General features: G+C 37.6%; 1 protein-coding gene across 2 annotated transcripts in view; it reads left to right on the top strand.

Annotated features, from left to right (window-relative positions):
• Positions 1–26,193, top strand: part of Gabrb2 (gamma-aminobutyric acid type A receptor subunit beta2) — a 214,303-nt gene that overhangs the window by 171,562 nt on the left and 16,548 nt on the right. For both annotated transcript variants that reach the window (XM_085694855.2, XM_048435993.3), the window contains exons 7-9: positions 2,569–2,706; positions 4,608–4,760; positions 8,430–8,674. In XM_085694855.2, the coding sequence (XP_085550981.1) occupies positions 2,569–2,706; positions 4,608–4,760; positions 8,430–8,674 (536 nt within the window). The remainder of the gene's footprint in view (positions 1–2,568; positions 2,707–4,607; positions 4,761–8,429; positions 8,675–26,193) is intronic.

Here is a 26,193-nt window from a genome sequence, read left to right as displayed (position 1 = left end):
ATTTTATTAACACAATGATTTTGCTGAGTGCTTATTCTCTAGCAGGTATTGCCTAGAAAACATTGTCAAACCTGCAAATGTTGTTCTTAGTAATTTTTCCACTAGATGAATGAGTAACAAGTGTTGCCTACACTATCTTACTGAAATGCCCCCCGTTTTGTAATTCCTCTGTCTGTGGATGTGTATGATTCACAGCAATGAATAAGAAGATGGTCAGAACTGCAGGAGGGAGGGAGAGAGGAAACTGGAAAGGTAGAAATGATCTTCATTAGTTCAACCTTAGTTCTTTGTGTGGGAAGTTGTTTACCCTTTGTTTACATTATAAAATGGGCATTGGGCCTCTTTTTAATGTATTGCTTGTTCTGTGTGCCCTAGCAGGGTTGTACAGTGGGAAATACTGTCTTTGGGGCAATATGGTAATCATTTCTCATTCAGTCACATGGCAGAAAAGGGACTTTAAGCACATTATGTAATCTTTCATAGTCTTAGGTTTTTTGTTTTTCAATCAAGTGTAGATAGAGATAATTCATTCATAATATGGGCAGTCAAAGCTTAAACAATGTTAATAAATACTACTCCCCTATAAAATAATCATAAATATTAATGTAAGAAATTATTTTTATTTTAGAATTCCTAGTAGGAAAAAGGTCATATTTAATATAGTCATTATTTCAGAATTGTTATCACCATATTCTTGTACTAGCCAAGTGGTTCTCAAGATTTTCACATTCCATACAAGATACAGTTATCCAAAATGCTCCTTAAGAGCAAAAGCAAGTTCCTCTCTCAAGCATCTTGATTATTACGATCACAAGATGATAAACCCAGATTTATAGTTTTTGAGGCTCTGGCTCTCAGTAATAGGGATGGTGTCTAGAATCTGTCCAGCAGTCTTGAATTCGATCTACTGCTGATAATTACTATTTCCTAAACTCTTCCCATGGGAACTGACTGTGACTTCCTGTTTCACAAATACCCCATCCCATGCTTATGTATGACAAGTTCAATTTTGGATACATTCCTAGGTACCTTCTTTGATGGTTTCTAGGAATTATTACCCTTTCTGTAAAATTTGATAAAAAATACTGTAAATTATTTTTTATCAAGGACTGAACTATCCCATATCTGAGATATTTCTATAAAAAAGCAGACAATCATTAGATTGCATTTGAGATACCAGTTTGGACCATGAGATCTTAATATCGGGACAAGTACAACCTTTAAAAACTATCCTTGTCCTTTGAGAAAGGACCCCACTTCTTAGGATTTGAATGAAAATTTTACTGGAGTATGGATTTGGTGCTGAGAATTTGTTTATGGTGCCAATAACTTACCACTAGAACTTACATACAACCTTGAAATTTACTTTCAAATCAAAGTTTCATAAGAAAGTAGACACTTCATTAAAAAAAGATATCTATATTAACTCATTCTAATAAAATATAGTCAATTAAAACTCCACAATTGTGTTTCAATGTAGTTTATGGTGTTCATTATTTAATAACAAACCAAAGGCTAGGAACTTCACCAGTTTCTAATTTGTTTTACTAATTTTGAAATTAAGGAACCAGCTTCCAGAATTGTAACATTCAACTATTCATATAAAAATATTTTTAAAAACAGAATGTGACATTTCTGCTTTTGTACTTTTTTGACAGTGCATACTTTTGCTTGAGGGATATATTTTGGGTTATGTTAGATGACTCTATTAATTATTAATATACACTAGATTCTGTTGCATATATCTTTTAAAATACTTCTTACCTTGAACTTATGGTTTCTATGCTTGTATGTTAAGAGTCAAGGATAGAAAGTATCATTATAACAGTATGTCCTTATTACATGCCTGAGACTGTCTCCTAATGAGCAGCATATGGGTCCCAGAAACTGTTAAATGAATGGTAGCATTCACTTGCCAAATGAATGTACTATGTATTTTTAAGGAACACTATCCATTCAGTTCTACTCAAAACGACTAAAACCAGTAGCACTTTTGAGAAGATTCCAAAATCTTCAATGAGAAAAAAATGAGATGTGTTTGGAGATGTGGGATGTGAATATTGAAGAAGTAACTATTCATTTCTTCACAATGACTTCTTTGCTGACATGAAACCAAATATGTTACAATTCGAATATTCAATATCGCGGGGAGGTCTCACATATCATGCAACACTAAACTAACCACTTGAATACTTTATTTTTTTCTTTTATCATATCTTATGCACGATCTATGGTCATGTGATAATGTGATTATGTTTCATAGATAGGGGAAGATTCACAACCACATAGATCTACATCTGAACCCCATGTGCACCTCTTCCTACTTCTAAAAGGAGGATTCTGTACCCTTTCCCTCAGCCTTTGGCACCTTGTGTGAGTCTAGTGATACCTCCCTTATGGTGAGGTTGAAAGGTTTCAGTAGACTTCAAAATGCTTAGACTGCCAGTTCACACATCGCAATGTCATTGCAGGTTCTGATAAATACAGAGGCCAGCTGCTGCGCAGGTGTTCAGAAACGGCTGTGTTTTGTTTCCGTTTTTGCGCAGTCACGTGTGCTTCCTCTTACAGATGGATATACAACTGATGACATCGAGTTTTACTGGCGCGGAGATGATAACGCAGTCACCGGGGTAACAAAGATCGAGCTCCCCCAGTTCTCCATTGTAGATTATAAACTCATCACCAAGAAGGTGGTCTTCTCTACAGGTTTGTAGCAGAGGGGAGGGCTCAGCAAGGGAAACTTCAGCACATTTTTTTTTTTAAGGATTTCTTTTCTTGGGACTGTTTTCTAGGAACTAACAATATAGAAGCCATCCTATAGCTCCTATTTCACAAGAGGCCCCATTGTACAATTTAGAAACACACGGGTATTTTCTGGAAGGCAATATCATGCAGAGCCCAGTCCCGCTCCTCTTTTCTCATTTGCCAGAGACAAGGAAAGACAGAAAAATGAGGAGCTGAATCAGATGCCAGGTGGATTTTTTTTAATCACGTTATTTATTTTTTGTCAGTTATTATGGATTGCCAAGGGCAGTTCATTCAGCACCTATCCCTGTAGCCTGGCATCCTAATTCAGTAGCCTAGAAGGCCACATTTTTCTTAGCGCATGGGATTTTCATTAGCTCCACCTATCATTTGTGCTAAGGTCTTCCAAATGTTGAGATGATCCAGGCCCCCTTATCACTTTGTCTCTTACATCTGAGATGTTGTGGGTGGCCGTGTGAGCTCACGTGCATAGGATGCTGGAAAGCATTCATTTGCTAGAAACTTCTTTGGTGAAAGTAATAAGCTTGCTGGAATATTCCTTTTGGTGTTTTTCTTGTTGAAATGAATCCAATAGGCACATAAATAGCTATTGCTGTAGATTTGGAGAATCAACTTTCTGCTAGGGATTCAGAAACTTGTAGAGCTGTAAACCACTTCCAGCAAAAGATGTGTTGTGATTTTGTGAAAATGCAAAAGTGTCTCTAGCCTAAGAGGGGGTGAAAAAAAACACAGTCCAGAATCTTTCTATAAACCTGAGGTTTTTAAATCCCTGTAACTAGGCGTAGAGAACTTCCTTGTCTTGCTTTCTATGATGTGAACCTTTTACTCTCCAACGCTGTCTACTCCTACGTGTCTTTTCTGTAATGCTAACTCCCCAGAGTTCTACAATCAAAGAACAAAAATATGGGATTTTTTTTTGGACTGGAGGGGACAGGGGTAGGGGCTGTTGTTTAGGTTTTTTGTTAGCCTAGTACATACAAAGAGGTATTTCCTTAGGATGACATTGATTCTTTATATTCCATACATCTTATTTAAAAGTGGTAGTTCTCTACATTTTCCTGAGTGATTTCTTTTCTTTAGACTAGTGGTTCTCAGCGTTCCCAATGTTGAGCTCCTTTAATACAGTTCCTCAAACAGTGACCTCCAACCATAACATTATTTCCATTGTTACTTCATAACTCTAATTTTGTTACTGCTTTGAATAGTAATATAGACATCAGTTTGTGGTTTCAATGGTCTTATGTGACCCTTATGAAGGGGTCATTTGACCCCTAAATGGGGTCATGGCTCACAGTTTGAGAATCACTGCTTTAGACTATAACAAAGGAATTGAATTGTTAAGAAAACAACAACAAAAAAAGGAAACACAGTGAAAACCTATACAGAGGCCTGGGTGCTGATCACAAACTGAAGATGCCTACTAGGGTTTCTGAAGTTGCTTTTACTACCATTAGAGCCCACAGCCTTATGTTTATATTTAAAGAAAAAAATACAGGGTAAATGTAGTAAGAAAGAGTTGAAAGAGGGAACAAAGTAGCTGTTCTAAACTGCACTGCCCTTCCAGTTACAGAGGATGAAGGTCTTTGATATAATATATGCGGCAGAGCAGGAAGAGCAAAGAGTCCTTAGCGCTGGTGAGAACAGGATGCATTCCACACTTGAGTCCTACTGCTCATTAAAACACCTGAAACTGCAGACTAGATTTGCAAGAAAAATATGCTCCCCACCAGTAGCTAAAATTACATTTAGGGAAGATGTACAAACTTTTTCTGGGCCTTTTAGTGAAAAGTACCCTATAACTATTGATTGATAATGATGAAGTTCTCAAATTGCCTTTCTAGGTTCCTACCCCAGATTGTCCCTTAGCTTTAAGCTGAAGAGAAACATTGGCTACTTCATCCTGCAGACGTACATGCCATCCATTCTGATTACCATCCTCTCGTGGGTCTCCTTCTGGATTAACTATGATGCTTCCGCTGCACGGGTTGCACTAGGTAGGCCTGCTGCAAATCATGGAGTCCTCTCTCTCCACCTTCCTTATATCCCTCTCTCCCTTTTCCCCATCTCCCTCTCTGCCTGTTTTCTTTCTCCTTCCCTATTTGTATGTGCATGTATGCACTTGAGTGTGATGTGTGTGTATGTGTGTGAGCACATGAACTCTCCTCACCCAGAATTATGTGGTACATGATAAGACTGGACTTTTCCCATTACAAGAGTTCACCACGAGACTTTGATTATCATCATCTTATTCAGCATTAAATCAATTAAACACAAATTAAAATTTCTCCATGTCAAAATTAGTTAACGGTAGAGCTATTAGTAATGAAATTGGTTTCAACAGTTTTATAGTCTTATCAAAACATATTTCATTTAATAATGCTTGCATAATTGCTCAATTTGTCTCCATGCTTCTTCACCTGTGAAATGCTTCCTTTTATCCCACCTCCAGCATGGAGTTGTGCTATATAACTAATGTATAAGCAAAAATTTTTCTGAGGGTTTCTTTACATTTGTAGGTAGCATAGAGAAGGCAGGAGACAAAAGAGTCAAAATGCTGGGACATCCTTTGTAGTCCTGCTCATCATATGCCTGACTTTGGTTTTCTGTCATAATACCAGATGTGAACAAATTACAGCCCATAAACATTTTTGTGAGATTCAAGTAAAGTAAATTGTGTGACCTCTTGCACAGATTTTTTTTCCCTTTAAAATAAGGGTTTGTTTGACTTCATCATAAGATCCTGATTCAGCGATTACACTCACAGAAAAACCATTCATTTGCATTCAAAAAAACATTTGCTTGGCATCTAACACGTGCTGACACAATGAGGTACTGAAGTTGCACTTTTCCTTTTTTGAAAGTTACGTTCTAGTGGTGGAAGATAGATAAGAGGCATATCAGCAAGGGGATGGAAGCAGCCTTGATGTCCACTAAGAAAAGAATGGATAATGAAAATGTGGTCCATATACATAATGGAATTTGATTCAGTTGTAAAAAAATGAAATTATAAAATTTGAGGAAAAGTAGATTAATCTGAAAATTACATTGTGATGTTCTCAGAAAGAAAAACGTCCCTCTTTTGTAATCATTTGGAAACCCTACCTTTTAATGTTTGTATGTAGAAGCATGTGCATGGGTGTGAGTGAAACTGGAAGTGTAATCATGAGATAACCAACAGAGGTACTGAGGACAGGGAGGAGAGCAGCAGAACACACGGGAAAGCAGAAAGTTGGGTCCTAGAGTGGAAAGGTAAAAGCAGGACAGAGAGCTGAAGGAGAAGGTGGAAAATGATAATAATTAAAACATAATTAAACATAGTTAAAAATAATGTTCGAAAATGTCATCATGAAACCTAAAACTGCCAATTTTAAAAAAAAAATGTAAAGCTAGAAACTGAAGAGCCACAAAGCATGACAACATCCGACAAGACTACAGGGGTAAGTAAGCAACATTCTGTAGCTATGCCTGGGAGTGTTGCAATGATCAAGGCTGACCTCCCCCAGGTGTTACAGGAGAAAGGACTTCAAGAAAATTAAGATCCAGAAAAATATCCGAGTGGTGACAGTCTAAGGCCCTGACAAAAGCTAAGGGGTTGGAAGAAGCCAGGGACAGGAGTGGGACCCTGCAGAGAACAGGGAAAGGTCAGAGGAAAAGAGAGTAGGCAATAGGAGACTAAGGGATGATGAAGGGATTCAGCGGTGTGGCTGGAAGCGTTACCTTTATTCTACGTGAAATAGAGACACTGAAAAGGTTAAAAATAGGGTATAATTTCAGTTTTATGGGGGTAGGATTGAATGCTGTTAGGTTAGATTGAGATGAATCCACGACGAAGGTAAGAGGGAGGAACAGTGACCTCCGGGAATAAATTAAGTCTCTGCCATGGATGTTCTTAGAACAACATAAATTACTTGTGTAGACTAACCACAGATACAATTTCTATTTATTAGTTTTGTTATAGTTTCCCCTAAGCATTGAAAGATCTGCTGGAATAAAGTCCATATATAATCATTTCTCTGTGCTGTCTTAGTGTTCATAAAATGCTAATAAGAAACTGGAAGCAACATATCCTGTTTTGATCAAGTAAAATTCTAGTATCTGTTGTGTATCTATTGTTCAAAGAAGTAACTTATTGATGTTTAAGAGGAACGCTTAAAATATCTCTGTATTTGAACCATTTATTATTAGGTACACAAGTATTTTCAAATAACATTCAGATTAATATAAATGTCAACAATGACAGGTTTAATAAATGTAAAATATCGAATATATAGCCTGTAGTAGCAATGATTAGGAGTAAAAGGAAATTGAAAGTGTTTCAAAATGATAAAGAACATCTGAAATCTGTGAGAAAAGACCTTATCTACAGTAAAACAGGCCCAGACTTATGTTCATGCAGGTACTCATGAGAATCTACTAAAAACAAAACGAAAACCATTATGGAGACAGACCTAAATGAGAAAACTGCACCAGAGAGTCTTTGGAAAATGAAATAGAAGTTTTGAGATATGATTTAGGATAGCTTGGAAGGTGAAAGTTTGTGACATCTGAGATCAGATGGTGACAGTCCAACTTCCCACCAGTGTAATCATGGCCTCTGTCTGGGCTTCGTCTGTTTTCTTCTCACTATTTTGCCACAAAGCTGAACTGTATCATATGGAGGACTCTGAACATCCAGTGATTTTACCTTCGAGTGACAACTTTGAGACTAACTGCTCCCCACTCTTAGAGATGCCTGCTAACCAGACAAGCGATTATAGCCTGACCCAGAGTGACCTCTCCAATAAGAACCCCTATAATTTATCTGTGTCTCATATGTGTGTGTTATGTGTTCAGCTGTCCAACTCCAAAACATGAAGCACTCTGCTTCCTGCCTGCTTCCAGATATTTGCACTAATTTGTGTTTCCTCTGTGTAATGTATTTGTAGATCTCAGAACTATCTCTGAGGTTTTACTTTCACTTTTAACTATTTAGAGGGATTATCCTGGAAACCTTTTAAGTGGTATTCTTTGTCCCTGCCTTATACTGTGTTCCCACAATGCTGCCACAATAATTTTCCTGAATTCAAGGCGTCCATATTTGTGTTCCCCTGTCTGCATCTGTCAGCATTTTGTGTTCTCGCCCATTGAACAGGTCCTTATTAGAGCCCCATTCTTCTCTAGTATATCTATGAGATCTTGAAATCTTGCTAAAGAGCTATGAACTCTCTCAGACCCAACCTTTACATAAAGCTTTTCCACCATGATGTCTGTTGTAACCTTTCATCTCCAGTCTCTGGTTGTCTGGGAGGCACCCACTCATTCTTCAACAATCACCCCTAAAATCTACCTTTTTGCCTCTGATACATCAGGAACTAGGGTCTTCTCTGTACTAATTTGCCCCAGATAAGTCTATCATAATATTTAATTCATAATTCCAATCCCCTACTTCATAAATAACGACATGTAGAAAAATACAGTTAAAGAAAATTTCCCACAATAATTCATGTTCACTCTAAGTTAACTTATGCATATTTCCAGGGAGGGCCACTAGGCTGTGTGATAAATCGCCATCAAATATATCAGTATATATAAATAAATAATACTAGCTTTTTCAGATATTGTGAGAACAGTAAGGATACCGAGAAGGTATGAGTCTACATTTTTTCTTTCTTTCCTTTTTCCAGGTATTACAACTGTCCTAACAATGACCACAATTAACACCCACCTCAGGGAGACTCTCCCTAAAATCCCCTATGTAAAAGCCATCGACATGTACCTAATGGGGTGCTTTGTCTTCGTCTTCATGGCCCTTCTGGAATATGCTTTGGTCAACTACATCTTCTTCGGGAGAGGACCCCAGCGCCAAAAGAAAGCAGCTGAGAAAGCTGCTAATGCCAACAATGAAAAGATGCGCCTGGATGTCAACAAGGTACATTCACAGGGAAAATAGTTCTCATTGCTTAAGCTCTTAGAGTAATGCTAGAGAGCCTGAGAGAAACAGGGCCTGAAGAAGAAAATGGTAAGAAATTCCCCAATTACATAGATAATAAGTGAGCAAAACTGACTCCCTAATGTATCAAGCAATGCTTGGATATCCTTTCTGTTAATAATAGGGATGCTCAAACTCATTACCTGGTATCCACACAGTTTGTTTTTTCATATATGAAAATCAAATGTTATAATTGTGTTACATTTTTCTAAATTTACTTACTTTAATAAATTTAAATTTATTTAAAAAGAAAACTTTATCTTACTGTGAGGTACTGGCTGGTACCTCACATTAAATATAAAATAAAACTGCATTATTAAATTGTTGCTTATGCTAAATGAAAGCTCTGGACCTAAGATGCACATTCTCTTTGATTTAAAATAGAAATAATCAACTTTAGAAATGTGTTAATTACCTACCAGCAACAACTTGAGATGTTTTTCCCCTCCAAGTAATCAAAATGATAGGAAGAAGTAGGGAAGAGAGGAGTAATTTTCTCAAGTGACAGGGATTACTTAAGGCCTTGCCTACATACCACTTACCCAAGAGCACTTCCCTGTATGAGTCTCTTACCCCCAGCCCCCATCTTCATTAAGTCAAGCAGGATCAAAGACTTCCTACACAAGTTTTACACACTGTTTCTTCTTGAAGTCAGATTTTCATCTCAGTGGAATGTCCGGAAGAAAATTTTTCAAAGATTGAATTCTGGGTTTCTCTTAAGCCTGGGAATCACATTTTAAAGGTTCACTGGATTATTCTAATTTGCAATCTAGTTTAGGGATCCTCTCTTCAAGGGATTTTGTAGCAGTCTCAATAGATGTGAGCAAGCTACTTCGCTCCAAATGAAACTTCATCTAGTTTACTATTGGCGTGCTTTCTGCCATAAACAGAATAATCATGAATGCAATTCTTTATTTTCCATGTTTGAACTTTTTGAGATAAATAAAATAACGCTTTCATTTAACATCCACCCCAGTGTTTATGAAATAGAATATAATATGAGACTTATTAAATAGTTCATTACAGGTGGATTAAGAACATTCTTCTTCCCCAGTATATCAGTATGAACAATTTAATAAGTCCCATATTAAGAAGAATGTGCTTAAACCCCCTGTAATTATTAACCAGAACAGTAATTAACTAGGTTACTAATATTTTAATATCTTTAACTTCAATTGAATTGCAAATATAGAACATAAGAGAGTTCCACCATGGAAATTCCTGAGTCATGATCTCAACTTAACCATGGATCTGATATTTGTTTGTAGACTAATTTTAATTAAAGATTCTTCTTTCTCAGAAGATGATATTTATAATGGTAGATTTTAGATGTAATCTCTGAAAGCTAATCAGCGTGGAGTTTAGGAACTGTCTACTTACTGTCATGCTCAGGCATTCCATAGCTGGAAGCTTTCAGCTGGTAGACAGCAAACAGCTAGCGTATTGATGTGGCTTTCTCAATTTGACAAATGAGAGTACTGTTAAATCTGCTTCATGATTTGCCAGATAGTGCATCCTAAGTAAAGAAAACAAAAAGAATAGTGAATAAGTCCGTCTTCTAGGACTAGGGTTGGAAATGAGTTTAAACAATTGCCTAATGCAAGGCTGACTTATGAAGATAACATCTGATCCCTTTTCGCCTTCATCTACCTGATCTTTTCCTACTAATTTGCATTTAAATGATAGATTTAAGATTGAAGCAGTGGAGATTTTAAATAAATGGAACCTAAAGGAGCCTTCCAAAGTTTTAAATTCAATTGTTTCCACATGGAAGCAGGGAAAAGCTCACGGGATGGACACTTTTTGGTAATGAAAATCCATCCTCCTGGCTGAAGGTATCAAAGTGCAGACCATAGCAAAGGATGCCAACACAAAAGGATGCCAACACAAAAGGATGCCAAGACAGCTCCTAGTACAGTGGTTCTCAAAACAGTAGAGTTTGTCTCCCCAGGGAAGTTTTAACAATGTCTAGAGACTGCTTTTTTTGTGGTCAAGCTGGAAGATGGCTGTTGCTACTGGTGCTCCATGTGAGACAGCCAACGATGTCAGTAAACATCCCATGGTACCCAGAATAGCTTCCCACACTCTCAGACTCATCTGGTCCAGAGCACACAACCTTCCTACTTCAGATCTGAGAAACAGTGTCCTTCTCTGCTTCCCATTATATTTGAATGGGTTTCATTACTCTTTGGCCACATAGTTTGACTATCTTATTTGATCAGAACCCCAGTAAAGACATCAAGCTCAATAATTCCATATCAAATTTTGAATCGATCAGGTTTACTATTTGGCCATGTGTGATAATAAAGAGTTAACCTTTCTGACCTTCAATTCCTCATCTGTAAAATAGGATCAATTCTTCTGTATTCATGTTATTATGAAGAGATTATTTGAAGAATATTACGATAATGTGGAAAGAGGATAAGAGAGTCCTCATTACCTAGTAGGCATTTATTATGTATATATAAATAAAAATGGTATTTTAATCACTACCACTTTCAAATTAAATAGGCCCATCTCCATACTGATTGGTACTGATTCATTCGGTTTTACATGGGCCAGCATCCCCAAAGAAGAGTACTACTTAAAGAGAATGTATATATGTCAGAAATTACTATTATAGAGAGGGCATCTCCTTTACAATGGCTGTCACCTATAAAATCACAGCAAACCTGTTGTGTCAAGTCCTGCCAGTCATTTCATAGGGCAGCACATCATTTTGATTAGATTAAGACAAAAAGATGCCCACGTAGCAGTTTGAATGCTGACTTTCCTTTCAACCCAGCAGGAAAGGTCAGAGGAGATCCATATTCAGCTCTGATTATGCAATCCTTTCTTTTGTGTCAGTATCATACATAATGCCAGTATTTCTTATCAGAAATGTCCCTTCTTTTCAAGCATAATTCTAAGGTTATTTTCCCCCAAGATTGGACACATAATCAGCTAAGTATTGTTATCTCCTGTAGCAAAGAAAAGAATCAGCTGCTAGAGAGGGATTAGGTTTTTCCCCTGCTTTGATGGCTTCCTAGAGATGGAAAAGCTGGGTCTGTTCAGCTGTGGTGACTCTAAACTGCACAGTGCCAAGGTCAGGGAGAAATGAGACAGGGAAGGTCAAAAGGGGAAAGATTGGGTTGCTTCTATTCTTCCTTTTCTTCTCTTTATTATCTGCTCTTAATTTTTTTGAAAATATTTTTAAGCTTTCAGAGGACTTCCCATCCTGTCACTTCAGTGACACTCGAACACACGGCTAATAAGTACAATATGCAATAGCCATAATTACATAGGAAAGGTAACCAAGGCCCTAGTGCCTGCTCTGGGTCTCCTTCACCATACTAGGGTACATAGCACAGAGCGGACAAAAGCAAAGGAAAATTACAACTCTCATTTTGTATTAGTCCATCTGTGCAATCAGCTTACTTAAACTCCAGCAACCTGCACATGAAAATCCATAACTGAATGCCTCTTTCATCTCCTCTTATGTAATATTCTAAATTGTAAAATACTAAGAATTTAAAATCAACTTCAAACCAACAGGAGACCTACTGATATTTTCCCCAAGTGTCCTCTGCAGTAATTCAAAACATAAAATACGCCCCCCCCCAAATAACTAATGAAAAAAATATACAAAATCTATCTTGGTGTGAGCAATTGCCTATCTGTTTGCTCTTGCAGATGTGTGTGTGTGTGTGTGTGTGTGTGTGTGTGTGTGTTTCCTGATAGAATTTGCTTTTAGTTGATTTGCTCTCATGGCTAAAGTTTTCAACCCCTGCTTTAAGCTTTGTGTGGCTACCCAGTTCTTTTCTGCTTGATGCTAAGTATTTGCACATTTGAGAATCTAGTCATTCGTGCTTTTTCAGCCTTGGTTACTGCACACTTGAAATCCCCCCAGTCTGCTTTTTGTATTGGTAAAATTACAGCCACCGGTTTTCTAAATAAACCTCTTCTAAAAAGGATCCTCATTTGAGGTTCTTTATTCTGCATTAGGATGTCGTGACTCTGTACTGTCCCTATGACTTTGCTGAATCTTTTGTAATGCAAAGCCAGTAAGACCTTTCCAATGTACTCCTACTGCTTAGAATTAACTCTGAAAATTCTTTTGAAAACCAACTAAACCACCTAATCAACATTTACCCATTCTTCATTAGTATTTGTCTTTTTCTTTATGCATCTTGAAGACCAATAACATTTATATATACCAAACTCACCTTAATTACTGATGCCATCAGTCAACCCAATTAGTAGATTCTCTACTTTGTCTTCCAGATATTTTATAAAGATATTAAACAAAATGGGACCCAGTATCGATTCTTGTGGGACCCTACTGGAAACCTCTCCCCAACTAGACGGACTACCAATTACAATTATCTTTCTATATATGGTTGGATAATCAATTTTTAATCCATTTATTTCCATTTTTGTTTGGGACAAATTTGTTTAACTGTGCTCTTTAACATAACGTTTGGCAACTATAAAGTTAATTCATAGGTACCTATCTACAGATTTGAGTCTAAGATAAATATCTTCTGAAGACCTACTTAAGTTTTCAATGTAATACAGCTGTGTGGGCATCAGTTTTAAGAAATTATTTCAGTGCTAGAGAATAAGGCTAGTAGATTGCATTTGGACATGCCTATTGTTTATAAAGAGAGACGGCAGTACCATGACATAGCTTGACTTTCCTTGGTTTTGGTGTTGGGGGTTTTGAATAGTTCACTGAGTAAGAAGTTAAACTTTTTTCCTATTGTTTAGAATATTGAAATTCAGAACCTTTACATTCTGCCCTAGATTATATATTGTTAACTAAGATTGTTATATTTGCATCAAGTCCTTGCTCTATTGTTACTGATTTTTATAAGTAAGCATTTTGTCAGGCCCGGCACCATTGTCATGAGAGGTAAAGACAGTAATAGAAAGTATTCAGTCTCAAAACTTGTGATTAACCAAAAAAAAAAAAACTAAATTATTTTTACTACAGCTTAAGAGCTGGGGTTCTGAATCCCCATGTGTCTGTGACCTTAACTGACAACTGGTCCATCATACTACCTTCCAAATAAGAGGAAGAGAATGAACCCAATAATTTGTAGTGTTCTACCTCATATACCACTAGTCCATTGGCATATTTTGGTTTTGTGTTTTCATATCCACTTCCTGGTGGAGATGAAGTGCTACTGACTGCTTTTCAGCGTCTCCTGTGAGGACTTGATGTCTAAGGGGTTCCCATATTGTATCTCTGCGCTATCTCCCTTTTCCTTAATTTTACTATTTTGGCTTCAAGAGTATTGCCCTTTCACTCTTTAGTCTTTGCGCAGAGGCACAGATGTGAGTGCTATATTAGGTGGCTTCTTTGTTTTAGTTCTTCATTGCTTTTATACTTCTTATTACTTGTTAAGAATTTACCTGAGAAATGGCAACAGATTGTAGGGACCTGAGACATTTGAGAGTTTGTTAATTATTGTTTTCATCTTAATCTCTTCAAAATTCTGTAACCTATCACATCTGTGCTTTTGGGCTATCACGATTATGTTGTTTTTGCTGTGATTGTTGAACTTCAGTTACTCTTGTTGACCTGAAAGTGCACTGCTTTGGTCCAGCACCATTCTGGGAGGAATGGTAATCATTTTGAAATAAAACACTATGAAAATTGGCATTTAGGCTGCTATAATAATGTTGGAGGAATGTTTCATTTCTCAAAATAATCAAGTAATTATGATTATCCTGATGATCGGATAGAACACCAAGAAAATTCAGAGCATCCTCTCACCATGAGAATATTTCAAAGAAAGTTTACCACTTGTGTGCCAAGTTGTTTAAGTGATAGCTTGAAAGAGTTAATACTCTATGACCCAATGATCAAGACACTTGTTTTTTAAGATGTGATTTCATATACATGGTTTAAGAGACTATTCAACAATATTCAATGAAGTATGAAGTTTAATGTTTTCTGATCATGTGTGTTTTTCCAGATATGTCTTTGCTCTCTCCTTTGAGTCTTTGTTTTAAGTTTGTATTAAGAATTTGAAATATAAATTAACACTGGAGATTTTAAATAATGTTTTTTAATTAGAGCTTTAATATGCTAAATAATCAAAATGTTCTGACAATCACAAGAAGCAGGAAGATGCTGTAGTTTAGAGTCAGACTAGAAAGGGCCCACAGTGTGTTATTGTCTTTAGGAACTATGTGACATTGGATATTTTAAAGTTTTAAGTTCTTTGACTGAAAACAGAAGTCATTAACTTCTGCTAAGTCACTGAGAGCTGCTAAAATGATGGAGATAATTATGCTAAGGACGTATGCAGTACCAGGCTAAGAGCACCCAGTTAAAACTGGCTAGTGATGTTGGGATTGCGGCCGAGTTTTCAAGAATGGTTATACCTGTAACCCCACACACAGGTGTAGCCATTATTAATACTACCTTTGGTTCAAGCTCAGTGATACTCTTTTATAGAGATAATCATGTTCTACCATCAGATAGATTTCTAGCTTTCATATTTTCAAGCATAAATCAAATTAATGATGGCAATATTTTACTGAATGCCAACTCCTCAGAGGTGTCTACTACAAACAACTGTAAAATAAGCATCATATTGCTGACAAACTTTGTACACTGTTAGATCATGATACAGAAAATGGAATATTTTTGGTTCAGAAGGAAATCATATTTATTTGCATATCACTTCCTAGATTATTTAGTATGTAGTTTGCATAGCTACCGGCTTTATAAAGGAGTGTGCTGTATGCTCATTTCACCTCTAAGATGAGAAGAAGAAAAAAGCAGAAAACACACGTTCTACTCGGCCCAATTAAGTATTAGAAATGGAAGAACAAAATAACCCTAGATCCAGTTTATCTTCTGTTTAAAAAGTCATAAAAATAAAGCCAAAAATGAAAATAAAACAAATAAACAAAAGCAGCACTCGCCTCCAACTGAAGCACTGCACAGCTAATCTATGTAGACAAAACCAGGGTTAATACAAGCAGAGCTCAGAGGCATCTGCCTAAGTTCCAGACAAACAAGTAGGAAAGCCCAATGGCAAAATTTGAACCAAGATGAGGAATACAAATCAGGAAGCAGCATAGAAACACCGGAAGTGGTAAAAAAAGATCGGGGATGGGGGGGAGAAGGGGCCAACAAGCAAGAGACAAATGTGATGGGGGTGGGAGAATCTAACTGAAAAAGAATTACATCTCAAGATCAATTCTTATGATAAAATTTTCTTTGAAGATTAAAATGGAGAAGAAACAGAAGATCAGAAATGGCAACAAGAGGGGAGTTGAGGGAGGGACAGGGCTCAGTGGTTTGAGGCCCTGTAACCAATGACTTAAGTTTAATTCTAAGACCTGCATGGTATAAGAAGAGATATGATTTCTACAAGTTGTCCTCTGAATACCTCAGACAAACATGCACCCCTACACATGCACATATATTAATTCACACACACACACACTCACACACACACACACACACACACACACACACACACACACGGTGGGGAGAGAGAAAGAGGGAGGCTGGAACACAGAACTGAAGACAAAGCTATCTTTCTACAGGCTAGAAAATGAGTATGGAAAGAATGTTACATCTACATCAACTAAACCTAATAGGATCACTATAAAAAGGGTAACCCCTGACTTAAAAAAGAATATCTATCCCAGACAGTTTCTACACTAAATCCTTTTGAGCATTAAAATGTAGTTATCTTCAGCTGTACTAAAATTCTTGCAGGACATAGCCGGAAGGAAAACTTACAAGTGATCTAGTAATTCACCATAAATAAATAATGTCAAACCCCTATCAAAATTCTATAAAGTAAACTATAGATATATAAATTTACTTCAACAATGTATATCAATGGGATGGAAAAATCCATATATATATGTGTGTGTGTGTGTGTGTGTGTGTGTGTGTGTGTGTGTGTGTGTGTGTATATCCAGAGATGATCCTGGATAACTTTAAGATGTAATTTATCTTGAGGTACAAAGATAATATAGATAAAAGTTGAAAGAGTGAAAAATTTATCCCCGTGTATACACCAAAAAGACTGTTTGTAAAACTTCACTCTTTATTCCTTGCTACAAATGAAAAATAGCTTGATAAACTGGAAATCAGATCTCCAAAATAAAGTAGATTAGCATTGTACAATAGTGGTCAATTTTAAAACAAATGATCAACTCCTGAACTTAGGGTGGGACACATATAATATGAACATTTAGTTTCCCATTCTTCCTTATGCCTGTATTTAATCCATACACAAATTATTTTACAGTTTTTATTTTATACTGATAGACTCTCAGATTCTAGAAAATGAGGTAAAGTTTTTATCATCACTAAACAATTTTCTTCCTGAGAAAACTTTGTAAGGCTTATGAAATGTTTATTAAACAAAAGAAAGAAGAGAAAGTCTGTGTTCCATGACCAGTTCTGGGAGTCAAGAGCTGGCATCAAATTTTTATTAACCACCTTACTATTAATATTGAATTATTTCACAACAAGAAAAAAATACAACACCTCCAGCAAGATTGGTATGGCCTCTGCTGCAACAAGATTTGCAAGAGTGCTTGATGCTTATTTAATTTTGGCAACGGGTACCAAGGGAAATGACAAAAATTGACCCTGACATGATTTTTGAAATCTCCCTCGACGATGAACAAGCTTTCTGTTTTCCTCACTTCTACCAGCCCTAACTACAGATATTTCTGGAAGCTGGACAAGCTCCAGCAGGCTTCCTTCCCTGAATCAAGGGGTATTTGTGGAGGTTCCTTAAGGAGAAGCTGGGGTAGAACCTTTGAGTCAGGAGAGGAGGAAGGCAGCCAGTCTCAGCTGCCTCTTTGAGAGCACACTGTAATATCAAGTACCCACGTAGGAGCACTACTTCAAGGAGTATTATTGTTATCAGTCACATTCATAGAGCACAATATGATAATATAGAATTCTCTGCTTAAATTGGGATAATTAATGTTTTAATACCTTTTTCATTATTTAATTCCTAGAATAAATTTAATTCCTAGAATTAAATAATGGCTCTTTTCTTCTAGTTCTTTCTGCAATGCACAAGGTGGTCATGAACTGTCACATCCCTGTCGTGTGGGCTATTTGCACTTTCTCCTTCTGTCTATGTTTGTTAGCCATTATCTAACTTCCTTCTCTCGCTCCCTGTACCTCACACCTTCATAATCTCTAGTTGTCAGTTCTTCACTCAGATAGACTATTTTTAAAGCTCAGGAATTATTTGAGAATGTTGTTGGCCTACTGAAACCAAGCACATGAGTTTTGTCCCTGCAACAGTCTCTAGGCTACACTTTGTTCTTCTTCTAATTGCCTTTGGCAGGGTAGCATGGAACTTCTCAGAGGAATACAGATTGGGAAAGAACATCATGAATGTGATGACAGATCACGAAATATTTACCAAAGGATTACTCCTGGAGAATAGCAAATCTCTCTATTAATGGGTTAAGGGTACAGAGAGTTCTAGCTTGACAAACCCAGCTTCACCTTGGAGTGGAAAGAGCCTGTAACTCAAGCCCCAAGACCCAGGTTTTAGCATCGCATGCTTGGAGTGGAAGGTCAGTGGTCTTCCAAATCCCCTTTGCACAGTGGAATTTTCAGCCCTGCCATGCAATAGTGGTCTTAAATATTATATCAAAAGGCAGACAGAGCGTTCTTGAAAGAGTAGCTTGCAGTTGCAAATGGTAATTTGTAGCTTCAAGTACTTAGAACAGGATAGAGTTAAAAATATTTCCTGATTTTAACATTCACTTCTAAATCCAGTGCTATCACATCACTGGGTCTTCTGGACCTTGCTGTAGCTGCTGCAAGATGATTATAGTAGTATCAATATTCAGAATGAATTGTACACTAGTTCATTCAATACACAGATAATAGGTGCTCCTCAGTTACATAGGAGGGAGATGCATGCCCAGGAAAAAGACCACAGAGTAAAATGTAAACTTTAATTCTAAAAAGAAAATTAAAAATGTGAAAAAAATCACTCTTCAATCTACGTGGTTGAATGTACGAAGTATATAAGAATAGCATTTCACTCTTAGGGGACATTTGAAGGATCTTCTCATTATAAACAAAGAGACTGATTTATAAACAGAAGTGACTAGTCCAATGTCACACAGTAATTAGATAACAAAGGCTAATGCTCTGATATAACATGTCCCCTTCCAGCACTGTCTTCTATCCCATGAGACAAAGTACATCATAATTTGATCAGCAGGGCACCTCCATCTCTTTATAGCAATGAAAGTGCCTCTGAGAGGTGTGAATACACAGGACAGCATTTTCGTGGAATAGAAACCATCCAATCCCCAGTTTGGCCCACGCTGTAGCAATGAGAAATTATTCAAGTCTAAAATATTGGGATCTCTAAAAAGCTAATACTTGCTAAGGTTGTGTAAAGTCAGAAGTTAATGAAGACACCTACTTGAAATACCTCCTATTATCCACTACCCCAAAACACAAGGACATATAGAGTCATCTTTAAGCCACAACCCTTGAGTCACCAATATTCTAAATAACCCATAGCTCTATTTCTGGCTTATTATTAGGTCAGAATTTCTGGTTGCCAGAGAAGATAAATTTTAACAAAATCTCCAATGAAGGCACATGACACAAAATTTTCTTCTTTATAAAGGATCAGGGCAACAACTGAACACAGTGTTCTGTCATATTTTCCAAATTTCTATGTTTTTCTGCTTGCTCAACATGTACCCTCTGTGGTCCAGAGTTTAACAACATGTGCCATCATCTTCAAACCTCCAAGCTAGAGGAAACAGGCTGTTAGAATGGGGCGCAGGGCTTTGGACAAGGCTGTGTCACATTAACAACGGTTCTAAGGAGAGAGTCTAGGAGGCAGAGTAGGGGGTGCGGTTGACAAGTGCTCACTAGGGTAATGCACCGTGTAATTGGCCAAATGCACAGAAGCCATCAGGCCACAGCTGAGTAAGAAATCCTTGGCTTCTGTGGAGTTTATAGCTCCCTCTGCAGCTCCAGCTCTCCCGGAGGGGTTCCGTGGAGCCTTACTTGTGATTAATCCAGACGCTTGAGCGCGGAACATCGCACGCATGCGCACTTCTAAAGCCTTATTTTTCTTTTTAAATCAGATATCATTGACTTTTAGAATGGCAAATGACTCAGTCACGGCTAGATGATTTATTACAGTTACTCTCAATCTTTATTAGGCATACAGGTAGCCTCAGGACCCCGGGAGGGTGCAAACTCTTAGTCTGTAGTGTCAAAGTCAAGACTTCAAATTCTGTAATCTCCGCACACTTTCCACTGATGCCACAGCACCTGAGATATAGTTCACGGGAAATAGCAAAAATTCAGCTGAAGGACTGCAAATAAGAACTTCTTGAGTACCAACTTGGGATGACTCATGGCAGCTGCCTTGAAATCTATACTGAGGATGCTGCAATTGAGTCCACGACTGGCTGGTCCATTAGCATAGCCTATCGTGAACTTAAGAATAGATATCACCTCAGAAAATTCTCTCATGTAACATACAGAAGCTGTAACATAGAGAAGATTCCAATGATATACTCAAGATCACATACAATCCAGTAAGTTATTGGGCTAGGACTATATAAAGCTGGAATGCATGCCTAGATTTTTTTCTTTCTCTCTCTCTGAGTTGCACATTTTAATCACAGATTGCATGTGAAGCTGTTTTAAAATAACTTTCCTCTCGCTTCTATAATTGTCAGAACCAGTCACAGAATCTAATTTGGATTCATAAAGGCAGGGTACTCAACGTAACCGAGTCTCTGGAAAAACTCTGTGACTTTCACTAAAGAATTTCCCTGCTCTTTAGTGTTCTTGTTTGTGAGATTAACAGGTACACACGTGATTGTTCAAGTTTTCTCTGATGTTGCAGAGAAGAGCAAGCCAAACGATCTGAAAGCACATTGAAGAACTTAGGTGACTTAAATAAATTCAGGAATTTTTTATTTAAAATGTTGTAAGATGTCATTAAACTTTCTTCAAAAGATTACTACATTTAGCCATGTGGGGTACAATCTCGGCGCTCAGGAAGCAGAAGCAGAAGGATAGGTGGAAGTTTGAGACTAGTCCAGACTACATACTAAATTCCAGGCTAACCTGACCTACAGAGTAAGAATTTGCCTCAAACACACACACACACACACACACACACACACACACACACACACACACACACACACTCCTCTAGAACCTTAGGTCGAATTTTATCTGAAGGGATGACTAATTATTATAATGAGATTCTTCTGATTTTCTACCACTGATTAATGACGAAAAACTCGAGAGTGGGGAGGAACAAGCCAGGCTACCCCAAAGCTTGCTTAGAACCCCTTGTACTGATACAATATTTCCATATTAGCAAAAATATTTCCTGTTTCCTCTTTCTTGCCCAGATGGAAACATGGGCATTTCCTTTGTATGCCAGAGCCAACTAGGAAACAGTCCTCCTTGTCTTAGGCTATTTGATCTTTTCCATTGCAGCACCAATCAATGCTAAAGGGAAGAGGAGGAGTTATGAGTCTTGACTGAAAGTCATCAGGTTCACACCTGGGACAGGAAGTCACTGCTAGTCTATCACAGTGGAAGTATAGATTCATCTGGAAACTAAAACTCTAGCGAGAAAACATTTTTTTCAAAAAAATAGCATTGTCTTCTTAAGTGAGCCTGTAAATTTGTGGGTTGTAGTCTTTGAAAGTTATTAGCATCTTAGAAATGGTGACCTTTTGTTATTTGATCACTGGGGTTATTGCCTAACCACATGCCAAACTTGCTGCTGGACCGACTGAATTAGTTAGCTTTCAATTGCTGTAAAATATAATCTGAGACAAATCCACTTGCAAGGACAAAGGTTTATTTGTCTTACAGTTTTAGAGGTTTACTCCACAACTCATTGCTCCCATTGTCTGTAGGAAGAGCATATTCATAGTCACAACATGCTAAAAGTAATTTGGCATATTCAAGATTTTTAAAATTAAGAATAGGTTTTTATTTTCTTTCTTTTTTTTTCAGACACTAAGGCATCAATATCCCCTTCATAAGCATGCCCACAATGACCTTTAACTTCCTACTATGCCCATTTCTTAACCATTCCTTTGCCTCCCAATAGGACCACAGGCTTGATTCGATGCCTTTAACATGTGGGCCTTTGAAGAATCATAAACACTATAAACCAATCCTAAAATAACATCACAATAACACTCTTTAATTTTATACTGTATTAGTTCTCCTGAAATTAGCGTCCAAAACATCAGTATGATGCTCTCATGGATACTTTGGTCTTGTTGGTACTCCTTTACTTCCTTTCTCCTCCTCTATTCCCATCTGATGGTTCCCTGCCACCCTCAACAATCCTACTTCTGCTTTTGTGGCTTTTGCGTTCTGTCACCTTCTCTTCATTCCTGTATTTTAACCATGAGGAAGCTGAGGTTCACTGGATCTGTGGAAGTAAACCAAGATTATACAGCAAATTGGTAGATGAGTGAGAATTCAAAGCTGGCTTCATAGCTTAAATCTGCAAATTTAGTTAACTACATATGTGTTTTTGTCTCTATTCAAATTTTAAATATGACTATACAAAGAGCTTGTGCAGAATGTGTATTGTATGTTAACAGTATCTTCATAATAACACTGTCTTTATTGATGCATTTCATTTGCAGGAAGAAATATTTATTTCCCATATATAAATGGAATAAGAACTAGCATGAAAATTCAATTTTGGTGATGGATACAGGCTGGGACGTCCAAAACTTAGACGAATCCCTTGTAAGGATAAAGAAGCAAACAAGGTCCCCAAATCAAACACCAGAAAGATAAATGATCGACAGTCTTTTGACTTCCCTTGAACACCGAGGGTTTTAGACACCCCCTAGCATGTTGAAACTAGATTCCAAAGCTTCATGTCTAGAAGCAGCTCCTAAGCAGAGGGCTACAGCAAGGAGAAGCACACCTGGATGGATGCATTTGTTTTGTGCGAGAAGTGGTGGAAGTGGTACTGGTATACATCCCCCACGACAACTCCACAGATGTTTGTCACTGGGAGCTGTTTCACCAGAAAAAAAAATTAAAACAAAAAACCTTTTGATTAACACGAGCGCAACTCCTGACTTCTGTGTAATAAGATTTTTGTCATCATTGAGCTCATAGTATTTGAAGGGATTTGAGTCACCTCATTTAATCGAATAGGTTGATATTATCTTCTTTGATAATTGAGTAACCTCAGAGAGGTTAACTAAACCTAGGATTACAGTGTGATGAGCCTGCCTTGACACAGCCTTATTTTAGTCTGAGCATCAAGTGACCATATTCTTAAACATAGTAGTCCTGTTTCTGCCCTAATGAACTTGAACTTTGTTTTTTAATATGTTCATTTATGATTTAATAATTACATGCACGTGTACAATATATCTTGATATTATTTACCCCTAACTACTCTCTCTTCCCACTTCCATTCCTATTGAACTTCCTCTTTCTCCTAACAATCTAATTAGGAATGCTTGTATAAGCATGCATCTGGGATTACTTACTGGAACAGGGGGAAGTTAGCAGTAGCTACACCAATGAAGGAAAGTGACAGCTCAGCTCCTTCTCTCTCAGCAGCCATGTAGTTCTTGCTAAGAGAGCCTCAGCTAGAGGTGAGGCTTCATGAGATCCTTCCTGGCACAGGCTGAATGTTGGTACAGCACAGCCTTTTGCCAATCTTGTGTGATGCAAGCTTAGGAGTCAACACCTATAAGTTGTCTTCTGACTCCACACACACACACACACACACACACACACACACACACACACACACACAAATAATAAATAATAAATTTAAAAAAAACAAGAAAGAATAAAATATTGCTGCCATGACTAACAGCCACAGGAACCAAACTTTAGACTCTGCTTTCGGATAAAACCTAGACATGGGTTACCATGATAACTAGGTAGATTTTGACCTGGTTTGAGGTAAGCCACAATGTTGAAGTTAATTGTGACCTTTAGATAAACTTGACATTTGACCAAATGAACTTGTTACTTGTCTTTGTAGACTGAAGACTAAGAGAGGAATGGGGGCTGGGCTGGAGACACTGTTTATCTCTCACACTGATGAACCTTACATGACATGATGTGTGCATTCCAGGAAAGAACACACCCCTCCTTGCAGTGTAGCTTGTTATTTTTGCCTTTGTACTTCTGCATACTAAAAACCATTCATTAGAATATTCCTAGCCTTGGGAAGGACACAAAAGCAAGTTTCTTCTGTGGTTTTATTTATGTAATTTCAATTGGGAAATTGTGAGTTAAAAGCTATATGGCATAGTTAAAAACCTTTAATAACTTGCCACCCATGACGTTTTAGAGTAGATGAACCAGTTAATGGAAAGATTAGATCAATTCACTGATCCTAACTTAGGGGTTGTATCAGTGCAATAAATAAAAACTGAGCTGGGAGACGCCTTTTTTCTCATTATTCTATGAGTTATTTTGATTGGATGTATTAAATTCTCACATCCACTTCCTGGAAACTTGCCCAAATCAAGTCTTGAAATGATGCAATGCTTTAAGTCTATAGTCCCAGCTACTTGGCAGGCTTGGAAGCAGAAAGAGCTCTTGAGCCTAGAAATTTAAAACCAGCCAGGAGCAACATAACTATACCCAGAGAGAAATGCTTTGAACCTAGGAAAGTTTATTGTAAAAATAGACTCCATCCCCTATCCCATGAGAATATGTGATAATTGAAGCCTCTTTTGAATGCACAAAATGATGGTGGTTAATATGTATACTTTCAATTATCCGTTCTCCAGAAAATGTCAAACTGATTCCTATTGTTTTTCCCCATTGTACATCTTGCATTCAAATTTAATATATGCTTTACTAAATCAACAAGAGGTGCCAAGAAAGAATTTGACCAACCTGCAAAAAAAAAATTATTCATAGTACACTTTGACTGTGCTTTAGTAATCTGGAATATAGAATTTTGAATGTGTTCTCTTTTCTTCCAAGTTCAACACTTACCCTTCTATCTCAATCCAAATAGTCTGTAGAAGCACAAAGCAACTATCTGTAACTAATATGTCATTCGCTATGTAGAGCATGACTGCATGCTTCAAAAGATATCAGTTAGTTTCTGTGAGAATGAAAATGTGAAAAAGTCCATAAGCTAGCAAAAATCAAGAACACTACCTAGGAATTACTAGTGGGGAGGGACTCTACAGAATTGGCTTCTGCAGCACCCTACACAATGAGGAAAAGAAATGCTAGGTTTTGTTGGTGGTGGCGTTTTTGTTGTTGTTGTTTATTTATGGTTGTGTTTTTGTTTTTTGTCTCTATATGCTGCTAGAACTGGTATGAACTGGTTCAGGCTGGTCAGAACTTGTATGAGATCCTACCACCTCTTAGTCTTCTGAGTGCTGGGATTGTGAATACATTCCCCCACAGGAACTTTAAGGGAAGACATTCCCTGGTATCTAACGCCTGATCTCATTTTGCACATTAGATGAAAAAAGTTAGTTGCTAATTATAAATTAAATGCAGCTATAAAAGAACTTTGTATGAATGAAATGTAATGAGAACTTTGTGCCATTCCCTGAGCGCCAAACACTTGGCTGTAATTTTGAGCACCAAGTCATGCTGAGAACTTTTTATTTAGATGTAGCTAAGGGAGGCTATCTTTTGTCTAATTCACTCCAGGACAAACTTTTCCATATTCTCCATTATACCTGCTTCCAATTTGTTTGTTAACCCCCATCACCCAGATTTGAATGAGTGAGCCAAGATTTAGTATAACACTGCCAGAGATTCAACGAGTTTTATTTTGAATGCTCACTGGTACCTGCTGTAGCAGTAAGCATAGTGGATCCATAGTATCAAGCTGCACACCTTTTACATCTCCTCTCTCGAGGGTTACAGAGATTTGGGGAGTTTACCGAACAGGTTTGAACCCAGTGGACAGAGCCGACAAAGGCTTCTCTAGTCCATCCAGATTTTCTGGCTAAAATGCAATAAGGGGTTGGGCATAATGACACCTGTCTCTAATTTTAGGAAGCCCCAGGAGAAGACAGGAAGTCTTGAGGCCAAGAATAAATCATAGTGTTGAAGAACAATATAAAGGAGGAAGGGGGTGTGGAGGAGGAAGAAAGGGAGGAGGAGGAAAAGGAGGAGAAATCAAGACAGAATTAGAAAAAGGAAGAGGAGGAGGAGTGGGAGGAGAAGGGGAGAAGGAGCAGGCGGATATGGAAAGGAAGAGGAGGAGCGAGAGTCAGAACTGGAATGGGCTGTCATTGCATAGGCCAGTGTTCTCGTCAATGCGTGTAATTTTGCAAAGGGCAGGGACTCTGGGAGAAGGATGTAAAGGGTAAGGGTGTCAATTTAATAGAAGTCATGCCTATCAAGGGGTTCATAGTGCTGAACCTGCACTAATTAAAAGTATTATGAGATCCGTCACCAAGGAACTTTGAAGAGAAGAAACTTA

Source organism: Myodes glareolus, chromosome 9 (assembly GCF_982192425.1).
Source record: "Myodes glareolus chromosome 9, mMyoGla1.1, whole genome shotgun sequence".
NCBI classification, from domain to species: Eukaryota; Metazoa; Chordata; class Mammalia; order Rodentia; family Cricetidae; genus Myodes; species Myodes glareolus.
Note: the sequence above shows the minus strand (reverse complement) of the source record. Positions and strands in the feature narration are given on the sequence as shown.